Source organism: Elephas maximus, chromosome 4 (genome assembly GCF_024166365.1).
Source record: "Elephas maximus indicus isolate mEleMax1 chromosome 4, mEleMax1 primary haplotype, whole genome shotgun sequence".
NCBI lineage: Eukaryota > Metazoa > Chordata > Mammalia > Proboscidea > Elephantidae > Elephas > Elephas maximus.
In genome coordinates this window covers 178,729,288-178,751,597 of record NC_064822.1, presented here as the reverse complement: position 1 = coordinate 178,751,597, position 22,310 = coordinate 178,729,288, and the positions used below count along the sequence as shown (strand labels likewise).

The following is a 22,310-nucleotide window of genomic DNA, read 5'->3' as shown; positions in this document are numbered from 1 at the left end:
TGGGCTGTCTCATTAGGGGGAGAGCAATTGGGAGCATGTATTAAGGTGTATATAAGTTTTTGTGTGAGAGGCTGACTTGATTTGTAAACTTTCACTTAAAGCATAATAAAAATTAAAAAAAGAAAATGCAATGGTTGGATGTGAAGGGGTCAGGAAAAGCCTCAGGGAGGAGGTAACGATGCCCCGTACCTGGAAGGATGAGTCTAAGCTCCTCAGTAGGGGATGCAGGATCAGGCATTCTAGGCACAGGGACTGGCAAGCAAAAAGGTATGTGTGTGGGGACCAGAACTTTGTGGGTCAAGTTACCCTCACCCCGATGAGCACCATCAGAGAACCCACTGTGCTTAGGGATGCCAACTCCATGGGGCTCTACTCTCAGCCAGCAAGGGGACAGGAGACAGCAGACTTGAAAAGAGATTATTTTACTCCTGCAGTAAAAAGGAGTCTGATTTACAGAAATGTTGTTGTTAGGTGCTGTCAAGTCGGTTCCGACTCATAGTGACCCCATGTACAACAGAATGGAACACTGCCTGGACCTGCGCCATCCGCACAATCTTTGCTATACTTGAGCTCACTGTTGCAGCCACTGTGTCAATCCATCTCGTTGAGGGTCTTCCTCTTTTTCCCTGACCCCCTACTTTACCAAGCATGATGTCCTTCTCCAGGGACTGGTGCCTCCTGATAACGTGCCCAAAGTATGTGAGACAGTCTCACCATCCTTGCTTCTAGGAAATATTCTGGCTGTACTCTGTACTTCTTCCAAGACAGATCTGTTCATTCTTCTGGCAGTCAATGGTATATTCAATATTCTTTGCCAACACCATAATTCAAAGGCATCAATTCTTCTTCGGTCTTCCTTATTCACCGTACAGCTTTCGAGTACATACGAGGTGACTGAAAATACTATGAAATACAAGCAGCTAATATTAGGTCCAACATCAGTCATCACAGGTCCAATCACCTTCTGCCTCTTTATCTAAATGAAGAATATGTAATCTCGAGGGCATTAACTCAAACTGCACGTATTCTTCATTTAACTCTCATTTTAGAGTCTCTTCAGTTTTGGTTCAAATTTCGATGGCTCTAGGGTTCATCCCAGCTCTACTACTAATTCACTGGGGTCATAGTCTCCACCTTCTCCTCTCTGAACCTCAGTCTCCTCATGTGTAAAATGAAGGGACTGGGCTAGAACAGAGGTGTCATGGATTGAATTGTGTCCTCCTAAAATATGTGTCAACTTGGTTGGGCCATGATTCCCAGTACTGTGTGCTTGTCCTCCATTTTGTTATGCCAAAGAGCATTAGGGTGGGATGGTAACACCCTTACTAAGGTCACATCTCTGGTCCAATGCAAAGAGAGTTTCCCTGGAGCGTGGCCTGCACCAACTTCTATCTTTTTAAGAGACAAAAGGGAAGCAAGCAGAGAGTGGGGACCTCATACCACCAGGAAAGCAGCACCAGGAGGAGAACGTGTCCTTTGGACCCAGGGTTCCTGCACAGAGAAGCTCCTAGTCCAAGGGAAGACTGATGACAAGGACCTTCCTCCAGGGCCGACAGAGAGAGAAAGCCTTTCCCTGGCGCAGACACCCTGGATTTGGACTTCTTGCCTACTAGACTGTGAGAAAATAAATTTCTCTTTGTTAAAGACATCTACTTGTGGTATTTCTGTTATAGCAGCATTAAATGATTACGACAAGAGGTTTTCGACGTGAGGTCTCTGCACCAGCAGCATCAGCATCACCTGGGGACTATGTTAGAAATGCATTCGGGGGCTCCACTGTAGATCGACAGAGTCAGAAACCCTGGAGGTGGGCCCCAGTCAACAGCTTTAACAAGCCCTCCTAGGCATTCTGAAGAGAACCACTGGGTTAGAAGATCCCCCAGTATAAAGACTCTTCCAGCAGTACAACTGGTTCGTGCTCTAAAGTATTATGATTTAGTAGCATTCTCTTTGGACAGAAGTATTTCTTGCCTGAGGCAGGCAACCCTACAGGGTAAAAAGAGAAGCTAAGTTTTCATGGACCAGCTAAAGCCTAGAGCCCAGGTGAGCTTTTCGAGAAAGCCTCAGGGATAAGCGGTTGATTTTGAGGGACAGTTTTTTTTTCCAAGTAGGAAGTCTCAATTTTGGCATGTGACAAAAGGAGTGGTGTCTGTAGCTGGAGAAACTAAGATGAGAGGAGAGCTGTTTTCTCTTTTGGGCTCCAAAACAATGACTCACTGTAGGGTGTGTGTGCTGCCAGGACGGTGGTGTTCCTCTAGAGGGCAGCTTCTCCTCCGTGGTCCAGGAGCTTCTTGGTGTGTAATCCTTGACTACCACCCCACCCCCACACCCACCCCCACCCCTGAAGAGAAATGATTACAAAACCTCAGAAAAGCCACCAACAGCCACAGAGCTGGGTCAACTGACTTTAGTGAGGTTTGGGTTCCAAAAAAGTAAGGATGGGAAGAATGTCTTTCTGAAAGATCTAATTATCCGAGTCTGGATTTAAGAGTGAAAGTCATTAAAAAGATGAAGAGATCATTTCACAGTACTGCCCCAAGGTTCTTCACGCAACAAAGGGGTACAGCCAGACTATGACAGCTGTTGGGGCCATGGCCGCGGGTCCTCCCGGTGCCTGTGTGCAGGAAGGCGGAGCTGCAAGATTTCCCGGGATTTCTGATCCTCACTTGGTGGTTGTATCTCGGTAACAATAATAAACATAACAGCTTTTTCTTATATAGCACTGGCCATGTGCCAGGCACTCTTCTAAGTACTTAACAATTACTAACGAAGCTACTTTCCGGCCTTTTGCTTTGCAGCCGAGAGTTAACCGTTTGTGCCACCCTCCCATCCCAGTAAGGAAACCTCGGCACAGAACTCAGTCACAGAACTGCTAAGTCTCCAGTCACCAGGGTGCCAAGAACCAAGGACAAGCAGCCAGGAGTCAGGCGACCTGCGCTCTATTTAAGCTGTGGGTCTCCAGCCAGAGCTCCTCAGCTGTCCCACCTACTTAGGAATGAGGGAGGCAGAGTCAGGTGGTTTCTAAGCTCACTTTCAGCTCAAAGATTCTGCCACTCTATAAGGAAAGGCAGCCATGGCAAACAGGTCCTGAAACCTTGGTCTTTCAGGCCTGTCCTCCTGGTCGTGTGGGCTTCACAGCGCCTAGAAGTGTGCCAAGCTCTGAGTCTCACAGTGCTGGAGGCCCGGGAGGGTCCCCTGTCCCCGCAAGTCACCTGCCCAGGCCCTGAACCCTCCTCTCTCCAGTCTTGGGAGAATAGGCTTCTAGCCCTTCTCAGGCTTCCGTGTCCGGAGAGCCCGGCGAGCCAGGGAGGAGACGCCAAGAGCCCGGGCAGCACCCGTTCTAGGGAAGCGACGAGGGAAACAGTCGCAAAACCACGCAGTCCCTTTAACCCCGAAAACTTTCTACCTGGGTTCGGGACCCCCCAGCCGACGCACATTGGCTGAGCGGCGGGGGCCTGGGCCCGCCCTCTCTCCTTGCCGATTGGCTGCAATAAACATCCATCACAAGTCGAGGTTCCCTAATGGACCAAGGCCTTGTCAATCAAGGGGGCGGGGGACTGGGCGGAACCAGGCCGATGAGAGACACGCCAGCCTCCTCCACCCAGCCTTCGCTCCCGTCAGTGACTGGGGACCTGGAGGCACCCCGGGTGGGGAGCGGGCCCGGGCGCGGAGCACTGGGACAGGACTGTGCGAGGCTCCGGGGACTCACCGATGCGCTGTCCCACCGGAGAGCTGAACGGGTTCCCCAGCAGAAAGTCCATCGCCGCGACTGCCGCTGCCACCAACACAGGACTCAGCTGACAGCAACCGCCGGCGCCGCCGACCTGTCACGTGACGCGCCAAACGGCTCGCGAGGAGGAGCCGGTGGGGCGGCGCGGAGGGAACCCGGAGCGCGGCCACAGGCCCCGCCCCTGACGTGCGAGGGTCAGGCGCGTGGAGGCGGAGAGCGATGACCGCACTGCGACTTATCCGGCGTCAGCGTGACGTCACGCATGATGTCACACACCACGGAGGGCTGGGGGCCCAGGAAGCGTGGGCCTTTCTGAGCCATGCCCTCAAACTTTTTTAAAAAAGGGTTTTGGGGACCTTGGTCTAACGATCTCACTTGACACATTTGGAAAACTGGGTTTCAGGCCTGGGGAATGACTTAAGGTTGCACAGCAGGCTCAGACTACAGGTCCTAGTGTCCTAGCGCTTAGCCCCGTGACCCCACACTAAGCCCTGGGATTGACAGCCTCTCTGGCTTTCTCTGCCCTGATAGGGCTCTATTTGATGTAGAGGTGTCCGTGCTCCAAGATGCACCCTGCTTGCAGGCCATATTCACTTACCTCAAATAGGAGAGGCAAAGGCCAGGGGTTTGTGACCCCCTGGGACTGAGAGCCAACTCAGTGACTTGCAGCTGGGGACAGGCTAGAGCACAGGGTGGCCAAAAGCACACTCATCTAGTCAAGAGCAGAGCCTGGGGCCTATCTCTGCCATTAATTCACTGTGCGATCCAAATACCAAGGTTCTATCTTGTGCCCTGGATGCTGGAGTTAGATCAAGGATTCTTAGCTTTTTTTTTGGGTCACAGGCTCCCTTGAGAGTTTGAATAAGCCATGAGCATGAGCCTTTCTGAGGAAAAGACAGACACAATTTCAGAGAGTTAACAGGGTCCCTGAAGTACAAAACTGGACTCCTAGTCAATAATCTTAAAAGGCCTCTCTCAATTGTATAAGGAGGGGAGTACATGTAAGATGGTCTTCGGGCCTGGTACCTTACATGCCTTTCTTCATTTAAGCAGTATTACGTGGTTGTATGGAAAATATTTAGCATGAAATTTTTGGGGGTTCTTCCATTAACCACCTTTCACATCCCCATGTTGGGTCATCTGCCAGAAGGTCTTGCTTCACTCTAGTTTAGAGTGATCGTGGGCAGAAGAACCTAGGCTTTACTGCCAAGAATAAAACAGCCATGTTAATATTAAATACCTTTCTGAGGTAAACATGTCCCTTAAAACTGACATAGTACATAAATATTATCTTTTATATTCAAACACTTTTAGACAAAAATCAAGATACTTTGGTTCCAAAATTTAAAATCAGAAACAACCCCCATGTCCCAAAGCAGGCAGTGGAATTCCATTAACTCCATACAAACGCAATATTATACAGATATTGTGATGGTGGAGCCCTGGTAGTGCAGTGATTAAGAGCTTGGCTGCTAACCAAAAGGTCAGCAGTTTGAATCCACCAGCCATTCCTATGGGGCAGTTCTACTCTGTCCTATAGGGTTGCTATGAGTTGGAATCGACTTAATGGCAATGGGGAATTGTGATGGTTAAGGTTGTGTGTCAACTTGGCTGGGCCATGATTCTCAGTGGTTTGGCAGTTATGTAATAATGTAATTTGGCAATTATGTATTGACATAGTCATCCTCCATGATGTGATCTGATATGACCAGCCAATTAGCTATAAGGGGAGTTTCCTCAGGGGTGTAGCCTGCATCCAGTATATATATGGATGTTCTGGCAAAGCTTGCTTGCCTGCTCTGGATCCTGTATCTGGCTTGTAATCACCTGACCTCTGGTTCTTGGGACTTGAGCCAGCAGCCTGCCTGATGTCTTAGGCTGGGTTCTCCAGAGAAACAAAACTAGTGAACCAAACCCAAACCAAACCCATTGCCGTTGAGTTGATTCTGACTCATAGCGACCCAATGGGACAGGGCAGAACTGCCCCATAGAGTTTCCAAGGAGTGCCTGGTAGATTTTAAATGCAGACCTTTTGGTTAGCAGCTGTGGCTCTTAACCACTATGCCACCAGGGTTTCCAAACCAGTGAAGTGTATACATACACACACACACACACACACACACACACACACGCACACAGGCTTGGAGAGAGGGAGGTGATGTGAAACTACGGATGGAATATGGATGGATGTAGAATGAGAGAGACTTATCCCAAGGAAATGGCTCATGTGGTTGTAGAGGGTAGCAAGTCCCAAGTCCATGTGACAGGCATCAGACTGAAGGCTTCTCCTGATTCATGTAACTGCAGGGGCTGATGAACTCAAGAGGCCGACAAATCCCAAGCCCTACAGGCAATAAGGCAGGCTGCTGGCTCAAGTCCCAAGAACTGGAGGTCAGATGAGGAGCCAGATGCAGGATCCAGAGTGAACTAAAGCCAGTGAGCTTTGCCAGAATGCCAATATATAATGTATGCAGGCCACACGGTTGAGGAAACTAATTTACAACTGATTGGCTGATCACATCAGATCACATCATGGAGGTGATTACATTATACCACAAAATGGAAGATAAGTACGTCATTATGTAACTGCCAAACCACCGAGAATCATGGCCCAGCCAAGTTTACACACAACCTTAACCACCACACCTGCCTATCTTGGGTTCTTCAGCCTCTGCAGCTATGAGAGTCAGGAGAAGCCTCTAGCCTGATGCCTGACCCATACATGGACTTGGGACTTAGCCGGCTTCTACAATTACGTGAGCCATTTCCTTGAAATAAAATTTTTTTTCTCTCTTTATGTATATACACACTTCACTGGTTTCGCTTCTCTAGGGAACCCCAGCCTAAGACAGCTGTTAAAACAGAAATGGAAGTATGTGGATTTTGTCAACACAGTACCATAGATAGGAACGTGAATGGCAAACATGAGGTGTAGTACAAAACTGATTAAAACTAAAACTCATTTAATAAAAAGTGCCTCAATTTAATTTTTCCTTTTAGGTATATTAGCAATATTAATATCATATACCTTCCTGAGGGTAAGAATGGTTATATCCCTTAAGACTGACATACTACATAGATGTATTGTGATCTATTATATTCTTTAAGCACTTTTCTAACCAAGTTTGCTTAGGACTATAGATAATTGAGAAGGATCCTAATGAATTACATACACAACTTAAATTTGAAAGTGTCAGCTTAGGGTAGGAGCCTAGGCTTTGGGGTCAGCTAGTACCAATGTTCCGATTTTGGCTATGATGTCTACTGGCTGCGTGCACTTAGGAAAAGTACTTTCTGCATGTGTTTCCCCATCTGTAAAGGGGGATAATGCACCTTGTAGGGCTTTCAGAAGGATTAAATGGGATAAAGTATGCAGATCACTCTCTCTATAAGTCATTCAGCTACATGGTGGTCTCCTTCTTGCTGCCTCTCCATAAGACAGCCTTTTAATCAATCATATGATTTCACTATGTCTTTTAACACCTTGTGTTTGCATGGAAAATTTTATCTTGAAAGCTCAAATCTCCATATGCTTTATGTTCATAGTGTTACTCAACATTCATGTCACGCTGGCTGGCTGCAGGCTTGGAGACAGGGAGGTGACATTAAACTCTTTTATGGAAGGAATTTGGAAGTTTATAAAGATTAAGTGATTTATTCAACATCACTAAGTCAAGATGGTGCTGAAACGGCATGAAATACATCATATTTAACACACGATTCGGACGCAGTCAACTCTTACACAGACTGATATTTTCTTGATATAGGTTAACACTGTAACAGACATAGTTTCATTTGCCAATGAATAGAGCTATAGCTCTCAGATTCACTGGATCTGCAATTTGCAGGAAGAGAAAACAAGAAGCTCCATAACTCAAAAATTACAAAGGGAGCAAGGTGTATGTTAGGAATATGAGTCAGATTAGAAACTTGACCTCTTGTCTGGGCTGATGTCCTTTTTAAAGAAAATTATGGTAGTATATCACATGAAAAATGGAGGTCTTATGAGTTTGTAGGTAACTTTAGATAGCAGCAGGGAAAAGATAGCTGAGACTGGACTACAAATATTAAAAATGTGATTTTTAATAATGTAAGTACAAAATTTAATTTTTTTATACAACTGTAATGGGCTTTGGATCAAACCACTGGTATTTAAAAAACAAAAATAAAACAATGATATAAAAACTGCAAGGAGGTCTGAATCCAAAGTTTTTTCTCTAATAGTACCAAATACCACAAGGTACAGATTATTATACAAATGTGTACAAATTTTAAATACAAATACAATAGGGTTGGGTTTCAAAAGAAAACAAACAAACAAAAAGCAGGTCCTCATCAGGATTTCCAGAAAGTATACAAATGGCAATGGTAGGATTGATTTCTTTCTGTACTAACCCATGTCTTCAAGGCCTCTCCTTGAATACCCTCTGTCAAACAGGAAGCTTCCATGGGTGCAGATGAGGTGTGGGATGAGGGACTAGCCCAAGAAATCAAGCCAAGGTTTCTGCTCTTCTTGATTTTGGTTCCCAAATGTTCCTGATTCCTCCTTTGCTTCCCAGGTTAAATCTCAAAACTGCTCTGAGCTGAGAAAGGCATTCAGCAACCAGAATACCTTTAAAAACAGCCTCGTGACAACACGGCGCGGGGGAAGGGGAAGGAATTAAATAGGATGCAGACTAGCTGCACTGTCCCCAAGGACTTGTTTTGATGCCACAGTGCTCCATCTAGGCTAAGGGAAGAAAACACAATTACCTCAGAGCTGGGTTTTGGCAGATAATCTCACACCAAATTTAAAAAGAACTCTGAAGTGCTCAAGTATCTTCTCTCCATCTGGGAAGCAAAAGTCTGGTTCTTTGGAAATAAGGGTGGCTGGGGATGGTAACATTCTTTTTTTATTTCACTTTCTCGACATTATTGAAGGCCATGAAGGTCTTTATAAAGAATTAGAATTCCGACATAATGATTCCTTTTTGAGGCAGAATGCCTTAAAATGGAGATGATTTGGAGTTTTCAGAGCAGACCAAAGGAAGAAAGGAAGGAACAAATGACAGATCTGTATCTTCCACACGCTGCTGCTGGTGGAAACTTTTGTTATTAAATTATATATACAGAAATTTACAGGATAAATTAAAATCTAAGAGATTTTAGAGTTAAATACACATAATTAAAATACATTCACACACGCACATAAATAAACCTTCGTGAGAATCGAGTACTCTTTTTGCAATTCACTTACGTGTGGAATGCAGAACACCGTATCTGCCCGCCAGGGGAACCAGTAGGATGAACCCAAGAATCTCACTGGGCAAAGTTTATCTTCCATGACCACCAAGCAACCAAGCAGCAGAATTTGTGAGGACTCAGTGGCTAACTTAATGCTGCCAATGAATGGCACTAGCTCTTAGTTTTGCAGATCAAAATATTCTGGGTCAGCTTAGAATATACACAGTTCAATAGGTGGCATTGGCAGCATTGCCCTCTCCAAGGATTTGATGCTGCCAGGGCTCCCATAACTCGCTGGCCTCTACTGAGGCTGCCAAAGGTACCAATGATTACAATGAATTTCGAGACATGGACACATATGAAGTAAGAATTGGAATGAACTTCCTACTCGGTTCACCTAAGCCATCTCAGTAACCACAAGATGGGAACAATTTTATCACCTTTCACCCAGGTCACTTCAAGTTGAAAGGCTTTGTACTTTCTGTCAGTTGGCATCTTCCCATAACTTTCCTTCCTGTTACATTTCAGACAATAAAATAGGTAAGGCAAATGGTCAGTGATGGGTCCGGAGGTGCAACTGACTTTGGAAAAAATCACATTTTAGCTGTCCATAAAGAGATGCACCTGGCACTCAGAACAAGCCCCCAGCCCCCAAGTTACATTGATTTTTAAGGCAGATTTATCCACTACAGGAGAAAAAAGAACCCCAAGCCAATTCATTCCAAAGTCTTCTCTTGGCTAAATCTTTGCCATTTCGTAAAATTATTAAAAGCAAAGTAGTGAAGGCCTATGTATATATTGTACATTATATATATATATATATATATATAGATGTATATACATATATAAAAATTTAAAACCTACACCAAGGCCAGCGAAGGGATTTGGAACAGTCACATATACACAAACCGGCAATGGGATGGGATAAGGTTTCTGTCCCAGGGTTCTTTGCTGTCAGAGTCCAGGCATGATGTAAGCAATGTTGTCTAATGTGTTTGACTGTAAAACAAGGAAAAAAGGTTCAGTTGAAGAGTACTTTACCTTGGTTCCCTGAGATGTTTCTTTTTTCAAGGGAGAGGGATAAGGAAGAAAAGTCAGTTAGAGAAAAGAGGGTGAGAATGAAGATGGCATCTTGTTGTCTGTTATGCTGGGAGCTGTCTGCTAGTTTCTCCCACTAATCCTAGAGAGTAGAAAAACAAACAGGAAACCTGGGAGTTGCAGTATCTCAAGGACTAGAATGTATCTCTGTTTTGGGAAACGGCATGTTTTCATGTTTCACTGAAAGCACAGCGTGCATTTTCTGACAACACAGTATCGTGTTAGTATCACGTTCCGTGGGAGTGCTATATGCCACGAAGCCTTGTGAGCCCGTGCCTGACAGGGCTCACTAAGCCAGGATTCTTCTGGCTCCCATGGGGCCTGGCCCAAAAAAATCCAAGGAAAACTCACCAAGACCTGTTTGGGACAGCCATTCAATTCAGGTAGTTGTGTGGTCAGACATGCCAAGGGGCCAAGCGCGCAGATAATGGAATCCAGCAGCACTGACAGACTGCCAGACACAGCCACCATCCCCTGGAGAGCATTAAAGGAGAGGAGACTGTAACTGCAATCACATCCTGGTGCTCCCTCCCATGTTCTGGGTGATCTCCTCACATGGTTCTTTAAATCCTGGGTAGTTCTACTCATACAACACAAAACTTGAAGCAGAAATGGAAGGATCTATTCTGATGACTCTGTAAGTTATTTAAAAAGAAAATGTTTACAATACATTCCCAGGTTTCCCTTCTATATTCCTAACCCATCTTACCCACTGTGTGACCATGGGGAGTCATTTAACACCTCTCTTCTTATTAGGAATAGTGTAAAAAAAAAAAGGCCTTACTTACCTCTGAGAGCTGTTGAGAAGATTTCTGGAGATCATGTATGTAAACGTATGTTTAGACTCAATAAATACAACTTAAATTCAATTACTGTAAGAAATTTATAGCCCTGCACATTCACATTTAACATAAACACACTTTTCCACTTCTGAGGCTTTTGAAAACTGATGACACCATTTTTCTGGGTTGGGTTGTTCCCTCCCCACAGGGAGTAAATTTGATTCATTGCAAATTTTCACATCTCGAGTGCTTCATATTGTCTATATTGTTGTGATTCAAAGAGATAACAAAGACCGCCTGCTGCAAATATGTGTGTCCAGCTCTTATACAATCTGTTTTGACCAGAACCACTGTGAGGATGTCATCTTGGGAAGCAGCATAGTAGAGATCTCAAAGAGAATAAGCTCTGGACTCAAGCCTGCCTGGGTCCAGTCCCTGGTTCCCTCACTTACTGCTTTTGTATCTGGGCAAGAGGCTTACTGTCCTGTGCCTGTAACACAGAGTATTAATAGTACCTGTATCGGAGGGGATTAAGTGAGATAATAAAGAATGTTGGATGGTGCTCTGTATGTAGTTAAGTGCTCAAGAAACATCAGCAATTGTTACTGTTATTAGCAAAATCTTCATCTGCAAAACTGCTTCTTTTGGCTGCCTGCTAGGTCTCTCCTCTGGGATATTTCTTGATCTCACCATGCTGTTAAGAGAACCTTCCCATCCAAATCCTCTCCTCCTCCTAGCACCTATTTCTCTGCTGAAATCACCACCATCCATATGACTATCCAGTTTCAAGGCCTCAGCCACTGTCGACTCTTCCTTTTCCTCATCCTCCTCGTCCACTATCTTCCCTCTACACCATCCAGCAGAGGCAGTACATACAGCAAACGGCTGAGAGCATGGAACTTGACGTCACACGACCAAATCCAAGTCCCTGCTTCAATGCTTGGGGCTGAGCTCTAATGCAAGTTACTTAATCTCTTTAAGCCTCTGTGTTTTCTTCTGTAAAATACTAAACCAAAACAAAACCCACGGCTGTCCAGTCAATTCCGACTCATAGCGACCCCACAGGATAGAGTAGAACTGTCCCATAAGGTTTCCAAGGAGCGGCTGGTGAATTCGAACTACCAACCTGGTTAGCTGCCAAATTCTTAACCACAGTGTCACCAGGGCTCCTTCAGTAAAACAGAGGAATCAAAAAATTCTGCCTCACAAAGCTGCAGTGTGAGTTAAATGAAACAGTTCATATAAAACACTAGGAACCAAAGCTGGCTGAGTAAGCATTCAATGTTAGCAATTATTAATGTTATTCCACTACCTCTGCCCTACAGTTAATTATAGCTAATATTTTATGTCTGACTCTCCTAATGGAATATATGTTCCCTCGGGGGAGGAACGATGTTGTATTCCTTTTTATATCCTCCCAATAACTATTGGTGTTCTGTGTATAGTAAGCTCTCAATAAGCATTTGTTGAATTAAATTCAAATTTCTGTCGTGTCTAGACTACTGTAATAACTTCTCCTCGCTTCTGTTCTCTTTTTACCTCCAATCTAAGAAGATATTCTTAAAGAAAACCAAATGAGAGCACTAATCACATCCCTCCCTACTCAAAAAATCCCTGCAGTTCCTAAGCAGAAAAGTATAAACACTTCGGGATGTTCATGAAGATCCCCTGTAATCTGGGCTCTACCTTAACTTTTAGCCCTTCTCCACATCATGAACTGTATGTTCCAGTTTAGTAGGTTTCATAATTTTAGCAGTAAAACCCTTTTTCAAGTAAAACCCCAATATATACAGCAGCTAAAAGATTTGGTTAAAATGTGTGTGTGTGGTGGAGGGGGGTGTCCAGAGTTCCACTGGGCCTCCATTAATCCTTCTCTGCAGAAGACACTGAGGTTGAGAATCAGATGTACACTGTTTTCTTAGCTTGGAGTGTCTCTCCACCATCTCCACAGGCCCAAACCCCACTTACCATTTGTGATGGTTAAGGCTGTGTGTCACCTTGGCTGGGCCATTATTCTCACTGGTTTGGTAGTTCTAATTTAGTTTGGCAGTCGTATGATGTTGTGATCACTTCACGATGAGACTTGATATAATGTGATCACCTCCATGATGGGATCTGCTTTGAGTAGCCAACCAGTTGAAAGGGAGTTTTCTTGGGTGTGTAGCCTGCATCGAATATAAGTGGACATTCTGGCAAGGCTTGTGGGCTTTTGCTCACTCGGGATCCTGCAGCTGGCTCCTGTTCGTCTGACCTCCAGTTCTTGGGACTTGAGCTAACAACTTACCTGTGGTCTTGCTTGCCGATCTTGGGATTCGTTGATCTTTGCAGCCTGTGAACAAAAGGCCTGTTCTCTGACCTGCTGATCTTCGGTTCACCAGCCCCTGTGGCTACGTGAATCTGGAGAAGCCTCCATGGACCTGGGACATTCCAGCCTCTACAACTGCATGAGCCATTTCCTTGATATATATATCTCTTTATATATTTATATGCTTTACTAGTTTTGCTTCTCTAGAGAACCCAGCCTAAGACACCCTCAAGGTCCAGTTTGAATAATACCGCCCTTTCCACAACACCTCCTGATTTCTTCTTAAGTCTTGTTGTTCTTCAACAGTCCTTTAACTACTTAAGGTAGCACAGTACCACAGAATGAGAAGAGGGATGGAAATGGGCAAGTTGGACTCTATTTCCAGCTTTCCCTACTGGCTGTGCAAACCTGGAGTAGTCACTTAATTTTCCTGGACTTTCAGGTATTTAATCTTTGAGTGAACTGTATAAATCAATGTTCCCTAAAGTGTGGTATGCAATTTCAGGTGGTACATAGGTGAATACTAATTATTTTGATAGTTATATATCTATCCATTTTGATACGTATTATAAAAAATTTCCCCAGAATATCACACTTGTGATATTAAGTATATTATTGTGAAAGCATGGGTAGATTTATTTAAATGAAAATATAAAATAAGTAATAGTATATAAGTGGTACGTGGAAAGTGCAAAATTGTGAAATTACATGCAAATTATTAAAGTCTGGGGGAAAAAAAGTAGAAGGGAATGGGACCTGGTTGCTGATGGGAATGGTTTTTTTTTGAGGGGGGTGGTGAAAAATGTTCTAGAACTAGAGAGTGGTGATGGATCCACAACTCTGTGAATACACTGTTGTTATCAGGTGCTGTGGAGTTGATACTGACTCAGCAACTCATGTACAACAGAACGAAACGCTGCCCAGTCTCACGCCATCCTCATAATCATTGCTATGTTTGAGACCACTGTTGCAGCCACTGCGTCAATCCACCTCATTAAGGGTCTTCCTCTTTTTCACTGATCTTCCACTTTACCAAGTGTCTTAGTCATCTAGTGCTGCTATAACAGAAATACCACAAGTGGACGGCTTTCACAAATAGAAATTTATTCTCTCCCAGTTTAGGAGGCTAGCAGTCTGAATTTAGGGAGCCAGCTCCAGGGAAAGGTTTTCTCTTTGTTGGCTGTGGAGGAAGGTCCTTGTCATCAATCTTCCCCTGGTCCAGGAGCTTCTCAGTAGCGGGACCCTGGGTCCAAAGGACACACTCCATTACAGGTTCTTTCTTGATTGTATGAGGTTCCTGTCCTTGCTGCTCAATTCTATTTTATATCTCAAAAAAGACTGACTCAAGATACAACTTAATCCTGTAGACTGAGGGCTGCCTCATTAACTCAGCGGCCTCTAATCCTGCCTCATTAACATCACAGAGGTTAGGATTCACAACACATACGATAATTATATCATATCACAAAATGGTGGACAACCACACAATACTGGGAATCACAGCCTTGCCAAGTTGACACACATTTCTGGGGACACAATTCAATCCATAATGGCAATCATGATGTCCTTCTTCAGGGATTGGTCCCTCCTGATAACACGTCCAAAGTAAGAGAGACAAAGTCAAGCCATCCTCACTTCTAAGGAGCATTCTGGCTGTACTTCTTCCGAAGACAGATGTTTGTTCTTCTGGCAGTCCATGATATATTCAGTATTCTTTGCCAACACCATACTTTAAAGGCATCAGTTCTTCTCTGGTCTTCCTCACTCACTGCCTAGCTTTGGCATGCAGATGAGGTTAATGAAAACACCACAGCTTGGGTCAGGTGCACCTCAGTCCTCAGAGTGACATCTTTGCTTTTTAACACTTTAAAGAGATCTTTTGCAGCAGATCTGCCCAATGCAATATGTCATTTGATTTCTTGACTGCTGCTTCCATGGGTGTTGACTGTGGATCCCAGTAAAATGATATCCTTGAAGTCAATAAATTCTGCACTTTAAAGGAGTGAACTTTATATGGTATGTGAATTGATAAGGTGGTTATAAAAAAAGTGGACTAGAGAATCTGTGACGCTCTTATTTCTGGTTACCATATATAAGTAACTCACTCATAGGAACTAGTCATAGAAGCTGGCTTGTTGTAAATTGTTAAATATATACATATTCTATCTTTCCAACTAGACTTTAAGTTTCCTGATCATAGGTACACTTTGCTGTTCAGATTTTCTATTCCCCTGGGTTCCTGGAGTAATGCCTAGGTCCTCAACAAATATTTGCTAAACTAAACAGAAATATCAGAAGAAAATTTGGTATATGGAAGATGCTTAAAATAAATCATTTTTACTTCTAGCTTTTTAGGAAATGTAAGAATGGCTAAATATGAAAAATAAATAAGAGTCACAGGAGATAGAGCTTCATCTCTTGTGGACTTTGGTATTTTATTTGTTGAGTAACTATTCAATTCCCACACAGAAGCAGGTGAATAGCTTAAAAATGGTTTTAGTAGGTTAGACTGACATCTTTGCTGAAATGTTCTATTAGAATCCATTGGAAAGCTGAACTACCTCATTACTGAGTTAGCCACAGGGCAATATGGTTAGAAATTGAATAGGGTAATAGAAATGGAACACGACAGCTTTGTAGGTTAAGCGACTTTGAAAGTGAAGCTTAAAAGGACAAAAATTTCCTTAGGGCACACAGCACTGTATAACTCAAGTGCTGAGTGATGAAGAACTTGAGAGCTTCACCTTCCCTATTTGCTACCTATTTTCAAAGAAGTAGAGGAACTCTTAACCTCCTATATAATCTGTCTATGCAAAATCTTGCTGTAAATGCACAGAAAAGTTCAAACTCTTAGAACTTCAAGTGATCAAAAGTGCCATGGAATTTATATTCATCTTTTCAATTGCTTTTTTTTTTTTTAAATTAAGTTACAGGGTATTCTAATTTCTTTTGGTGCCAGTATTTCAATAGGATGGTATTATAAACTCTGAGAGCCAGTACATAGATTACAAATCTCCAGATGTTTCTATTACCATGACATCTTCTTTATCACAGTATCTTCAGCATCTGGCATGATCAGCACAAAGTTGCTCAATGAATGCAGTTGAGTGAGTGACTGAATCCAAGTTATGTGAGAAACCAGGCTCACGCCACTGAGCGTTGTACTCACCTCAGTTTCCTGCAGGCGGTGTCCAATGAGGCTTAGGGACTCTCCCAGCAGCTGAAGATGAGCAGCAACATCAATGGGCTCTGTCTCAGGGGCTTTGGCTGGTGAGCTTGGTAACAGTATGGTGCTGGGTGGGGACTTCTTTTGGGGTGACAGGACTCCTGTAGAAGAAGCTGAGAAAAGAGGGATAAAACAGAGATGAAACTTGCCTGCGGCCTTGACCACCACAAAAACGTTCTTCCTGATTTTCCCATTTAATGAGCTACACCAGGCACTGGCGAAACTATGCCCTGTGTGATAAATCAGCTCCGTGACTTTTTTTTTTTTTAAGTTTACTGTGTTTTAGGTAAAAGGTTACAATGAAAATTCATTACTCATTCAAAAAGTTATACACAAATTGTTTTATGACACTGGTTGCAATCCTCACAATGTGTCAGCACTGGCCCCCTTTCCCTTTACATCCTTGTGTCCATTCACCCAGGTTTCCTGTCCCTTCCTGCCTTTTTGTCTTTGCTTTTGGGCAGGTGTTGCCCATTCGGTCTTGGATACTTCACTGAACTAAGAAGCATGTTCCTCTTGTGTTATTGTCTGTTTTATTAAAAAAACAAAACAAAAAACCCTGTTGCCGTCGATTCCAACTCATAGTGGCTCTATAGGACAAAGTAGAACTGCCCCATAGAGTTCCAAGGAGAGCCTGGCAAATTCGAACTGCTGACCCTTTGGTTAACAGCCATGCCACTTAGCCACTATTCCACCAGGGTTTCCTATTTGTTTCATAGACCTGTCTAATCTTTGGCTGAAAGGTGGACTTTGGGAGTGGCTTCAGCTCTGAGTTAGCAGGGCGTCTGTGGGCCATAGTCTTGGGGGTTCCTCAAGTCTGTGTCAGACCAATAAGTCTCATCTTTTTTTGTGAATGTGAATTTTGTTTTACGTTTTTCTGCTCTGTCTGGGACCCTCTGTTGTGATCCCTGTCAGAGCAGTTGGTAGTGATAGCTGGGCACCATCTAGTACTTCTGGGCTCAGGCTGGTGGGAGCTGTGGTTGATGTGGTCTATTAGTCCTTTGGACTAGTATTTTCCTTGTGTCTTTGGTTTTCTTCATTCTCCTTTGCTCTGAACATGGTGGGACCAATACATACATTTTAGATGGCCGTTTGCAAGCCTTTAAGATCCCAGACGCTACTCACCAAAGTAGGATGTAGAATATTTTCTTTATAAACTATGTTATTCCAATTGACCTACAAGTCCCCTGAGACCACGGTCCCCAGCCCTCGGCTCCAGTAACTTGGTCCCTCAAGGTGTTTGGATGTGTCTAAGAAGCTTCTATGGTTTTCCCTTAGTCAAGTTGGGCTGACTTCCCCTATATTGTGTGTTGTCTTTCCCTTCACCAAAGTTAACACTTGTCTACTATCTGGTTAGCAACTTCCCTTCCCCACTTCTCCCCTCCCTCATAACCATCAAAGATTATTTCTGTCTGTATGCAAACCTTTTCTTGGGTTTTTATAGCAGTGATCTCATATAATATTTGCCCTTTTGTGATTGACTTATTTCCTTCGGCATAAAGCTCTCCAGATTCATTCATGTTATGTTTTATGGATTCATCATTGTTCTTTATTGATGCATAGTATTCCATTGTGTGTATGTACCATAATTTGTTTATCCATTCGTCTGTTGATGGGCAATTAGGTTGTTTCCACCATTTTGCTATTGTGATAATGCTTCCATGAACATTTGTGCGCATTTGTCTATTCGTGTGATGGCTCTTATTTCTCTAGGATATATTCCTAGGAGTGGGACTGCTGGATTGTATGGTATTTCTATTTCTAACTTTTTAAGGGAGGTGCCATATCATTTTCCATAGTGGTATTAGCATTTTACATACCCACCAGCAGTGCACAAGAGTGCCAATCTCCTAACAACCTCTCCAACATTTGTTATTTTCCGTTTTTTTCATTAGAGCCAGTAATGTCGGCATGAGATGGTAACACACTATAGTTTTTTTTTTAATTTTTATCGTGCTTTAAGTGAAAGTTTATAAATCAAGTCAGTTTCTCACACAAAAACTTATATACACCTTGCTACATACCCCCAATTGCTCTCCCCCCTAATGAGACAATCTGCTCTCTCCCTCCACTCTCTCTTTTCGTGTCCATTTCGCCAGCTTCTAACCCCCTCATCTCCCCTCCAGGGAGGAGATGCCAACATAGTCTCAAGTGTCCACCTGATCCCAAGAAGCTCACTCCTCACCAGCATCCCTCTCCAACCCATTGTCCAGTCCAATCCATGTCTGAAGAGTTGGCTTTGGGAATGGTTCCTGTCCTGGTCCAACAGAAGGTCTGGGGGTCATGACTACTGGGGTCCTTCCAGTCTCAGTCAGACCATTAAGTCTGGTCGTTTTACGAGAATTTGAGGTCTGCATCCCACTGCTCTCCTGCTCCCTCGGGGGTTCTCTGTTGCATTCCCTGTCAGGGCAGTCATCAGTTGTAGCTGGGCACCATCTAGCTCTTCTGGTCTCAGACTGATGTAGTCTCTGGTTCATGTGGCCCTTTCTGTCTCTTGGGCTTGTAATTACCTTGTGTCCTTGCTGTTCTTCATTCTCCTTTGATCCAGGTGGGTTGAGACCAATTGATGTATCTTAGATGGCCGTTTGCTAACGTTTAAAACCCCAGATACCTCTCTCCAAGGTGGGATGCAGAATGTTTTCTTAATAGATTTTTTTATGCCAACTGACTTAGGTGTCCCCTGAAACCATGGTCCCCAGACCCCTGCCCCTGCTACGCTGGCCTTCAAAGCATTCAACTCACTGTAGTTTTATCTGCATGTCTCTAATGGGTAATATCACCAGCATTTCCTCATGTGTCTGTTAGCCTGCCTGAATATCTTTTTTGGTGAAGTGTCTGTTCATATTGTTTGCTTATTTTTTAACTGGATTATTTGTCTTTTTGTTATTGAGGTGTTGAAGTATTCTATAGAGTTTAGAGATTAGACCCTTGTTGGATGTTGTTGTTGTTAGGTGCTGTTGAGTCAGTTCCGACTCATAGCAACCCCATGCACAACAGAACAAAACACTGCCCAGTCCTGCGCAGTGTTGGATATGCATAGCCAAAAAATTTTTCCCAGTCTGTAGGTTCTCTTTTTGTCAAGTTTATTGATGAGTGTAAATGTTTATTTTTTAGAAACTCCCAATTATCTAGTTTATCTTATGGTTTTTGTGCATTGTTAGTTATGGTTTGTATTCTATTTATGCCATGTATTAGAGCCTCTAGTGTTGTCTCAATTTTTTCTTCCACGATCTTTATCGTTTTAAGTTTTATATTTAGGTCTTTGATCCACTTTGAATTAGTTTTTGTGTATGGTATGGGGTATGGGTCCTGTTTCATTTTTTTTTACAGATAGACATCCAGTTTTGCCAACACCATTTGTTAAAATGACTGTCTTTTCCCCATTTAACTGACTTTGGTCCTTTGTCAAAGATCAGCTGACAATAGGTGGATGGATGTGACCTGTTTTTGTATGGCTTGCAAGCTAAGAATGGTTTTATGTTTTTAAAGGGTTAAAAACGCCACCCCCCCCCAAAACAAAAACAAAAACACACAAACAACAAAAAGAATATAAGACAGAGACTGTGTATGGCACAAAATATCTGCTATCTAACCCTTTACAGAATAGTTTGCTAACCTCTAATCTATGTTATCTAAATTTGAACATTGTTTTTGCACCCCACAATATGCAGTAATAATACCTGGATATCAAGATCTGCTTCTAATATAAGTTGCTCTCCTAATTTCCTAGTAAGGAAGCAAAATCTACAGTGCTGTAGGGAAAATTAAGAACAGGAGGGGGATATGGTCACTACCTTTTACTTTCACGGAACCTTCAGAACTGGATGCTTTTCTTTTCACAGTTGTAGCTTCTGCTTTGTTCTGCTTGTGCTGCAGATATTGAGCTTTCTGCTTCCAAATCTGCAGTCAGATCAGGGCAAGATAAATTAAAAAGGACAAAATAGTAAGAGGGAAAGTAGTCATGGGAGGACAGAATGAAGAAAAGAAAGGGCACAGTGGAGGGCAGCAGACAGAGCGTTAACACTAACTTTTTAAGGTGAAGGTTACTGAATAGGTTTCAGACTATTATTACATTAATATCTTAGAGAACTACAAACATTCCTCAATGCTGATGGGATAATCGCAGTATTATTTTTAGACTGCTCTAGGGTTGAGCCCTGGTGTCACAATAATTAAGTGCTCAGCTGCTAACCAAAAGGTTGACAGTTCAAACCCACGCAGCAGCTCCATGGGAGAAAGACCTGACGATCTGCTCCTGTAAAGATTACTGCCTAGACAATCCTATGGAGCAGTTCTACTCCATCACATGGGGTTGCTAGGAGTCAAACCCCTGTGACAGAGTAGAACAGGCTTGAAATGTAAAATCATAGAGTAAACATCTGCCTCAGTATAATGTCCATGTGGTTTAAATATTTCCTCTAGCTTGCTGGTTGGTAGGGTAACAATGACATGGAAAACGGCAACTAAGGATAATCTACCTTGGTGAAACATATTTTAGTTGTTTGACTCTGATGAGCTGTTCCTTAAAGCAAGATGACAGTTCTAATTCCTAGACTATAATTCTAGTTCCACATAATCCAATTGGAAAGTGACTATAAATGATTCAGATATGACTATTACTGTCTTGTTAGCTTCTTGAAAATAGGTACATTATGTATTAATGGTTATGAGGATGATGACCTAGAACCTAGTTACCTAGTAGACTTACTTCCATGTTTTTGTTTGTGGTAACTATTAAGTGAATGACTCTCTGCAGATGTCAGGCTACAGCTTTTGTACTAGAGGGTCTTGATTTTGGATTCTCTTTTAACACTTTAATCACTGTCCAAGTTAGGTCATCTTCAGGCTCAAATGTAAGGTTGTTAGAAAAAAAATCAGACAAGGTTAAAAAAGACAGTGTCTCTGCCACTAAATCTTTGCCCAGGATAAATTGGCACTAACACAGTGCCCTCAGTGAAACCATTTTCGCTGGATGGTCTACAAGAGAATTACACATTTTGGGAGGCACAAACAATGGAAAAAGTGTTGGTAAGAAGGTGTACTTACCAGTTTGTCCTTTTCTGGTAATTGCTTCCATACCTCAGCCAATTTTTTACTAAGTTCCCCAAAATCTGGCATAAAAGAGTAAAAAACCCAATATAGTAAAGGGTTAACTATCAACAAAACATATGATTGACGAGAGCAAACACAGGAAAAAGCTTTTTGAAGATCATACTTAAATATCAAAAGACCTTTCAGAAAAACCAATCCAAACCAAACCCCATCAGTTTTCTTCTGATTCTTTTCTATCTGAAAGGGGCTATTTTGGACAGCGTAAGATAGGTTCAAATTCTCACACATCTCTCTAGGGATCTATTCCTCACACATCTCTCTGGTGTATTTTAATCTGCTTCCACAATAGAGGGCTTATCGATTTAGGCTAAAGAAAATATGTTTGGTAGAATTTTATAAAAGTAAAGATGTTAAGCTTCTACCACATTTCTGAGAGATCAGAACCAAAGAAGAACTTCCTTACACCAGGCTGGAAGCAATCCTTCAGATGTGTAATTATATCATCCCACTTCCATGTGTATAATGGTTTTATGCTTTCCAAAGCACATTCCCGTCTTTCATGGCACCTCATGCGTGCCTCACAACAACCTTGTGGGGTGGATGGGGCAGCTATTTACACATTAGGAAAATGACATGTGTAGAAGTTAAGTGATTATTCAAGGTCTGTGATGTGGTGTTTTCTCGCTTCACTAGTTTTGAATACAGAGATAAATATGAATAATATAAGTTATCTCGGCTACAACTCTATAACAAGGACAACTTAAGAAAAAGGTCAAATGTAGAATCTTGTAATATGACACCAACAAACATTATCACATAAAGGTATTTACACATAAAACATATTATGCATATTCATGTATGAACTGTGCTTCCTAAAATTGAATTTTATATTAT

At 42.8% G+C, this 22,310-nt stretch overlaps 2 protein-coding genes across 11 annotated transcripts in view; both read right to left on the bottom strand.

Moving 5' to 3' along the window:
* The window catches only part of TOM1 (target of myb1 membrane trafficking protein), a 58,213-nt gene extending 54,328 nt beyond the window's left edge, over nt 1–3,885 (bottom strand). For 3 of the 5 annotated variants that reach the window (XM_049884296.1, XM_049884298.1, XM_049884299.1), the window contains exon 1: nt 3,710–3,885. In XM_049884296.1, coding sequence (XP_049740253.1) covers nt 3,710–3,761 — 52 coding nt within the window. In that variant the 5' untranslated portion in view covers nt 3,762–3,885. The remainder of the gene's footprint in view (nt 1–3,709) is intronic. The other 2 variants (XM_049884300.1, XM_049884301.1) reach the window with 1 other exon arrangement.
* Nucleotides 3,886–7,444: 3,559 nt separating this feature from the next.
* HMGXB4 (HMG-box containing 4) overlaps nt 7,445–22,310 on the bottom strand; it is a 47,076-nt gene continuing 32,210 nt past the window's right edge. For 2 of the 6 annotated variants that reach the window (XM_049884294.1, XM_049884293.1), the window contains 5 exons: nt 21,411–21,475; nt 20,159–20,264; nt 16,308–16,477; nt 10,403–10,525; nt 7,445–9,952 (listed from right to left, as the gene is read on the bottom strand). In XM_049884294.1, the coding sequence (XP_049740251.1) occupies nt 9,908–9,952; nt 10,403–10,525; nt 16,308–16,477; nt 20,159–20,264; nt 21,411–21,475 (509 nt within the window). In that variant the 3' untranslated portion in view covers nt 7,445–9,907. Of the gene's footprint in view, nt 9,953–10,402; nt 13,163–16,307; nt 16,478–20,158; nt 20,265–21,410; nt 21,476–22,310 lie in introns of those variants that run through there. The other 4 variants (XM_049884290.1, XM_049884289.1, XM_049884291.1 and 1 more) reach the window with 3 other exon arrangements.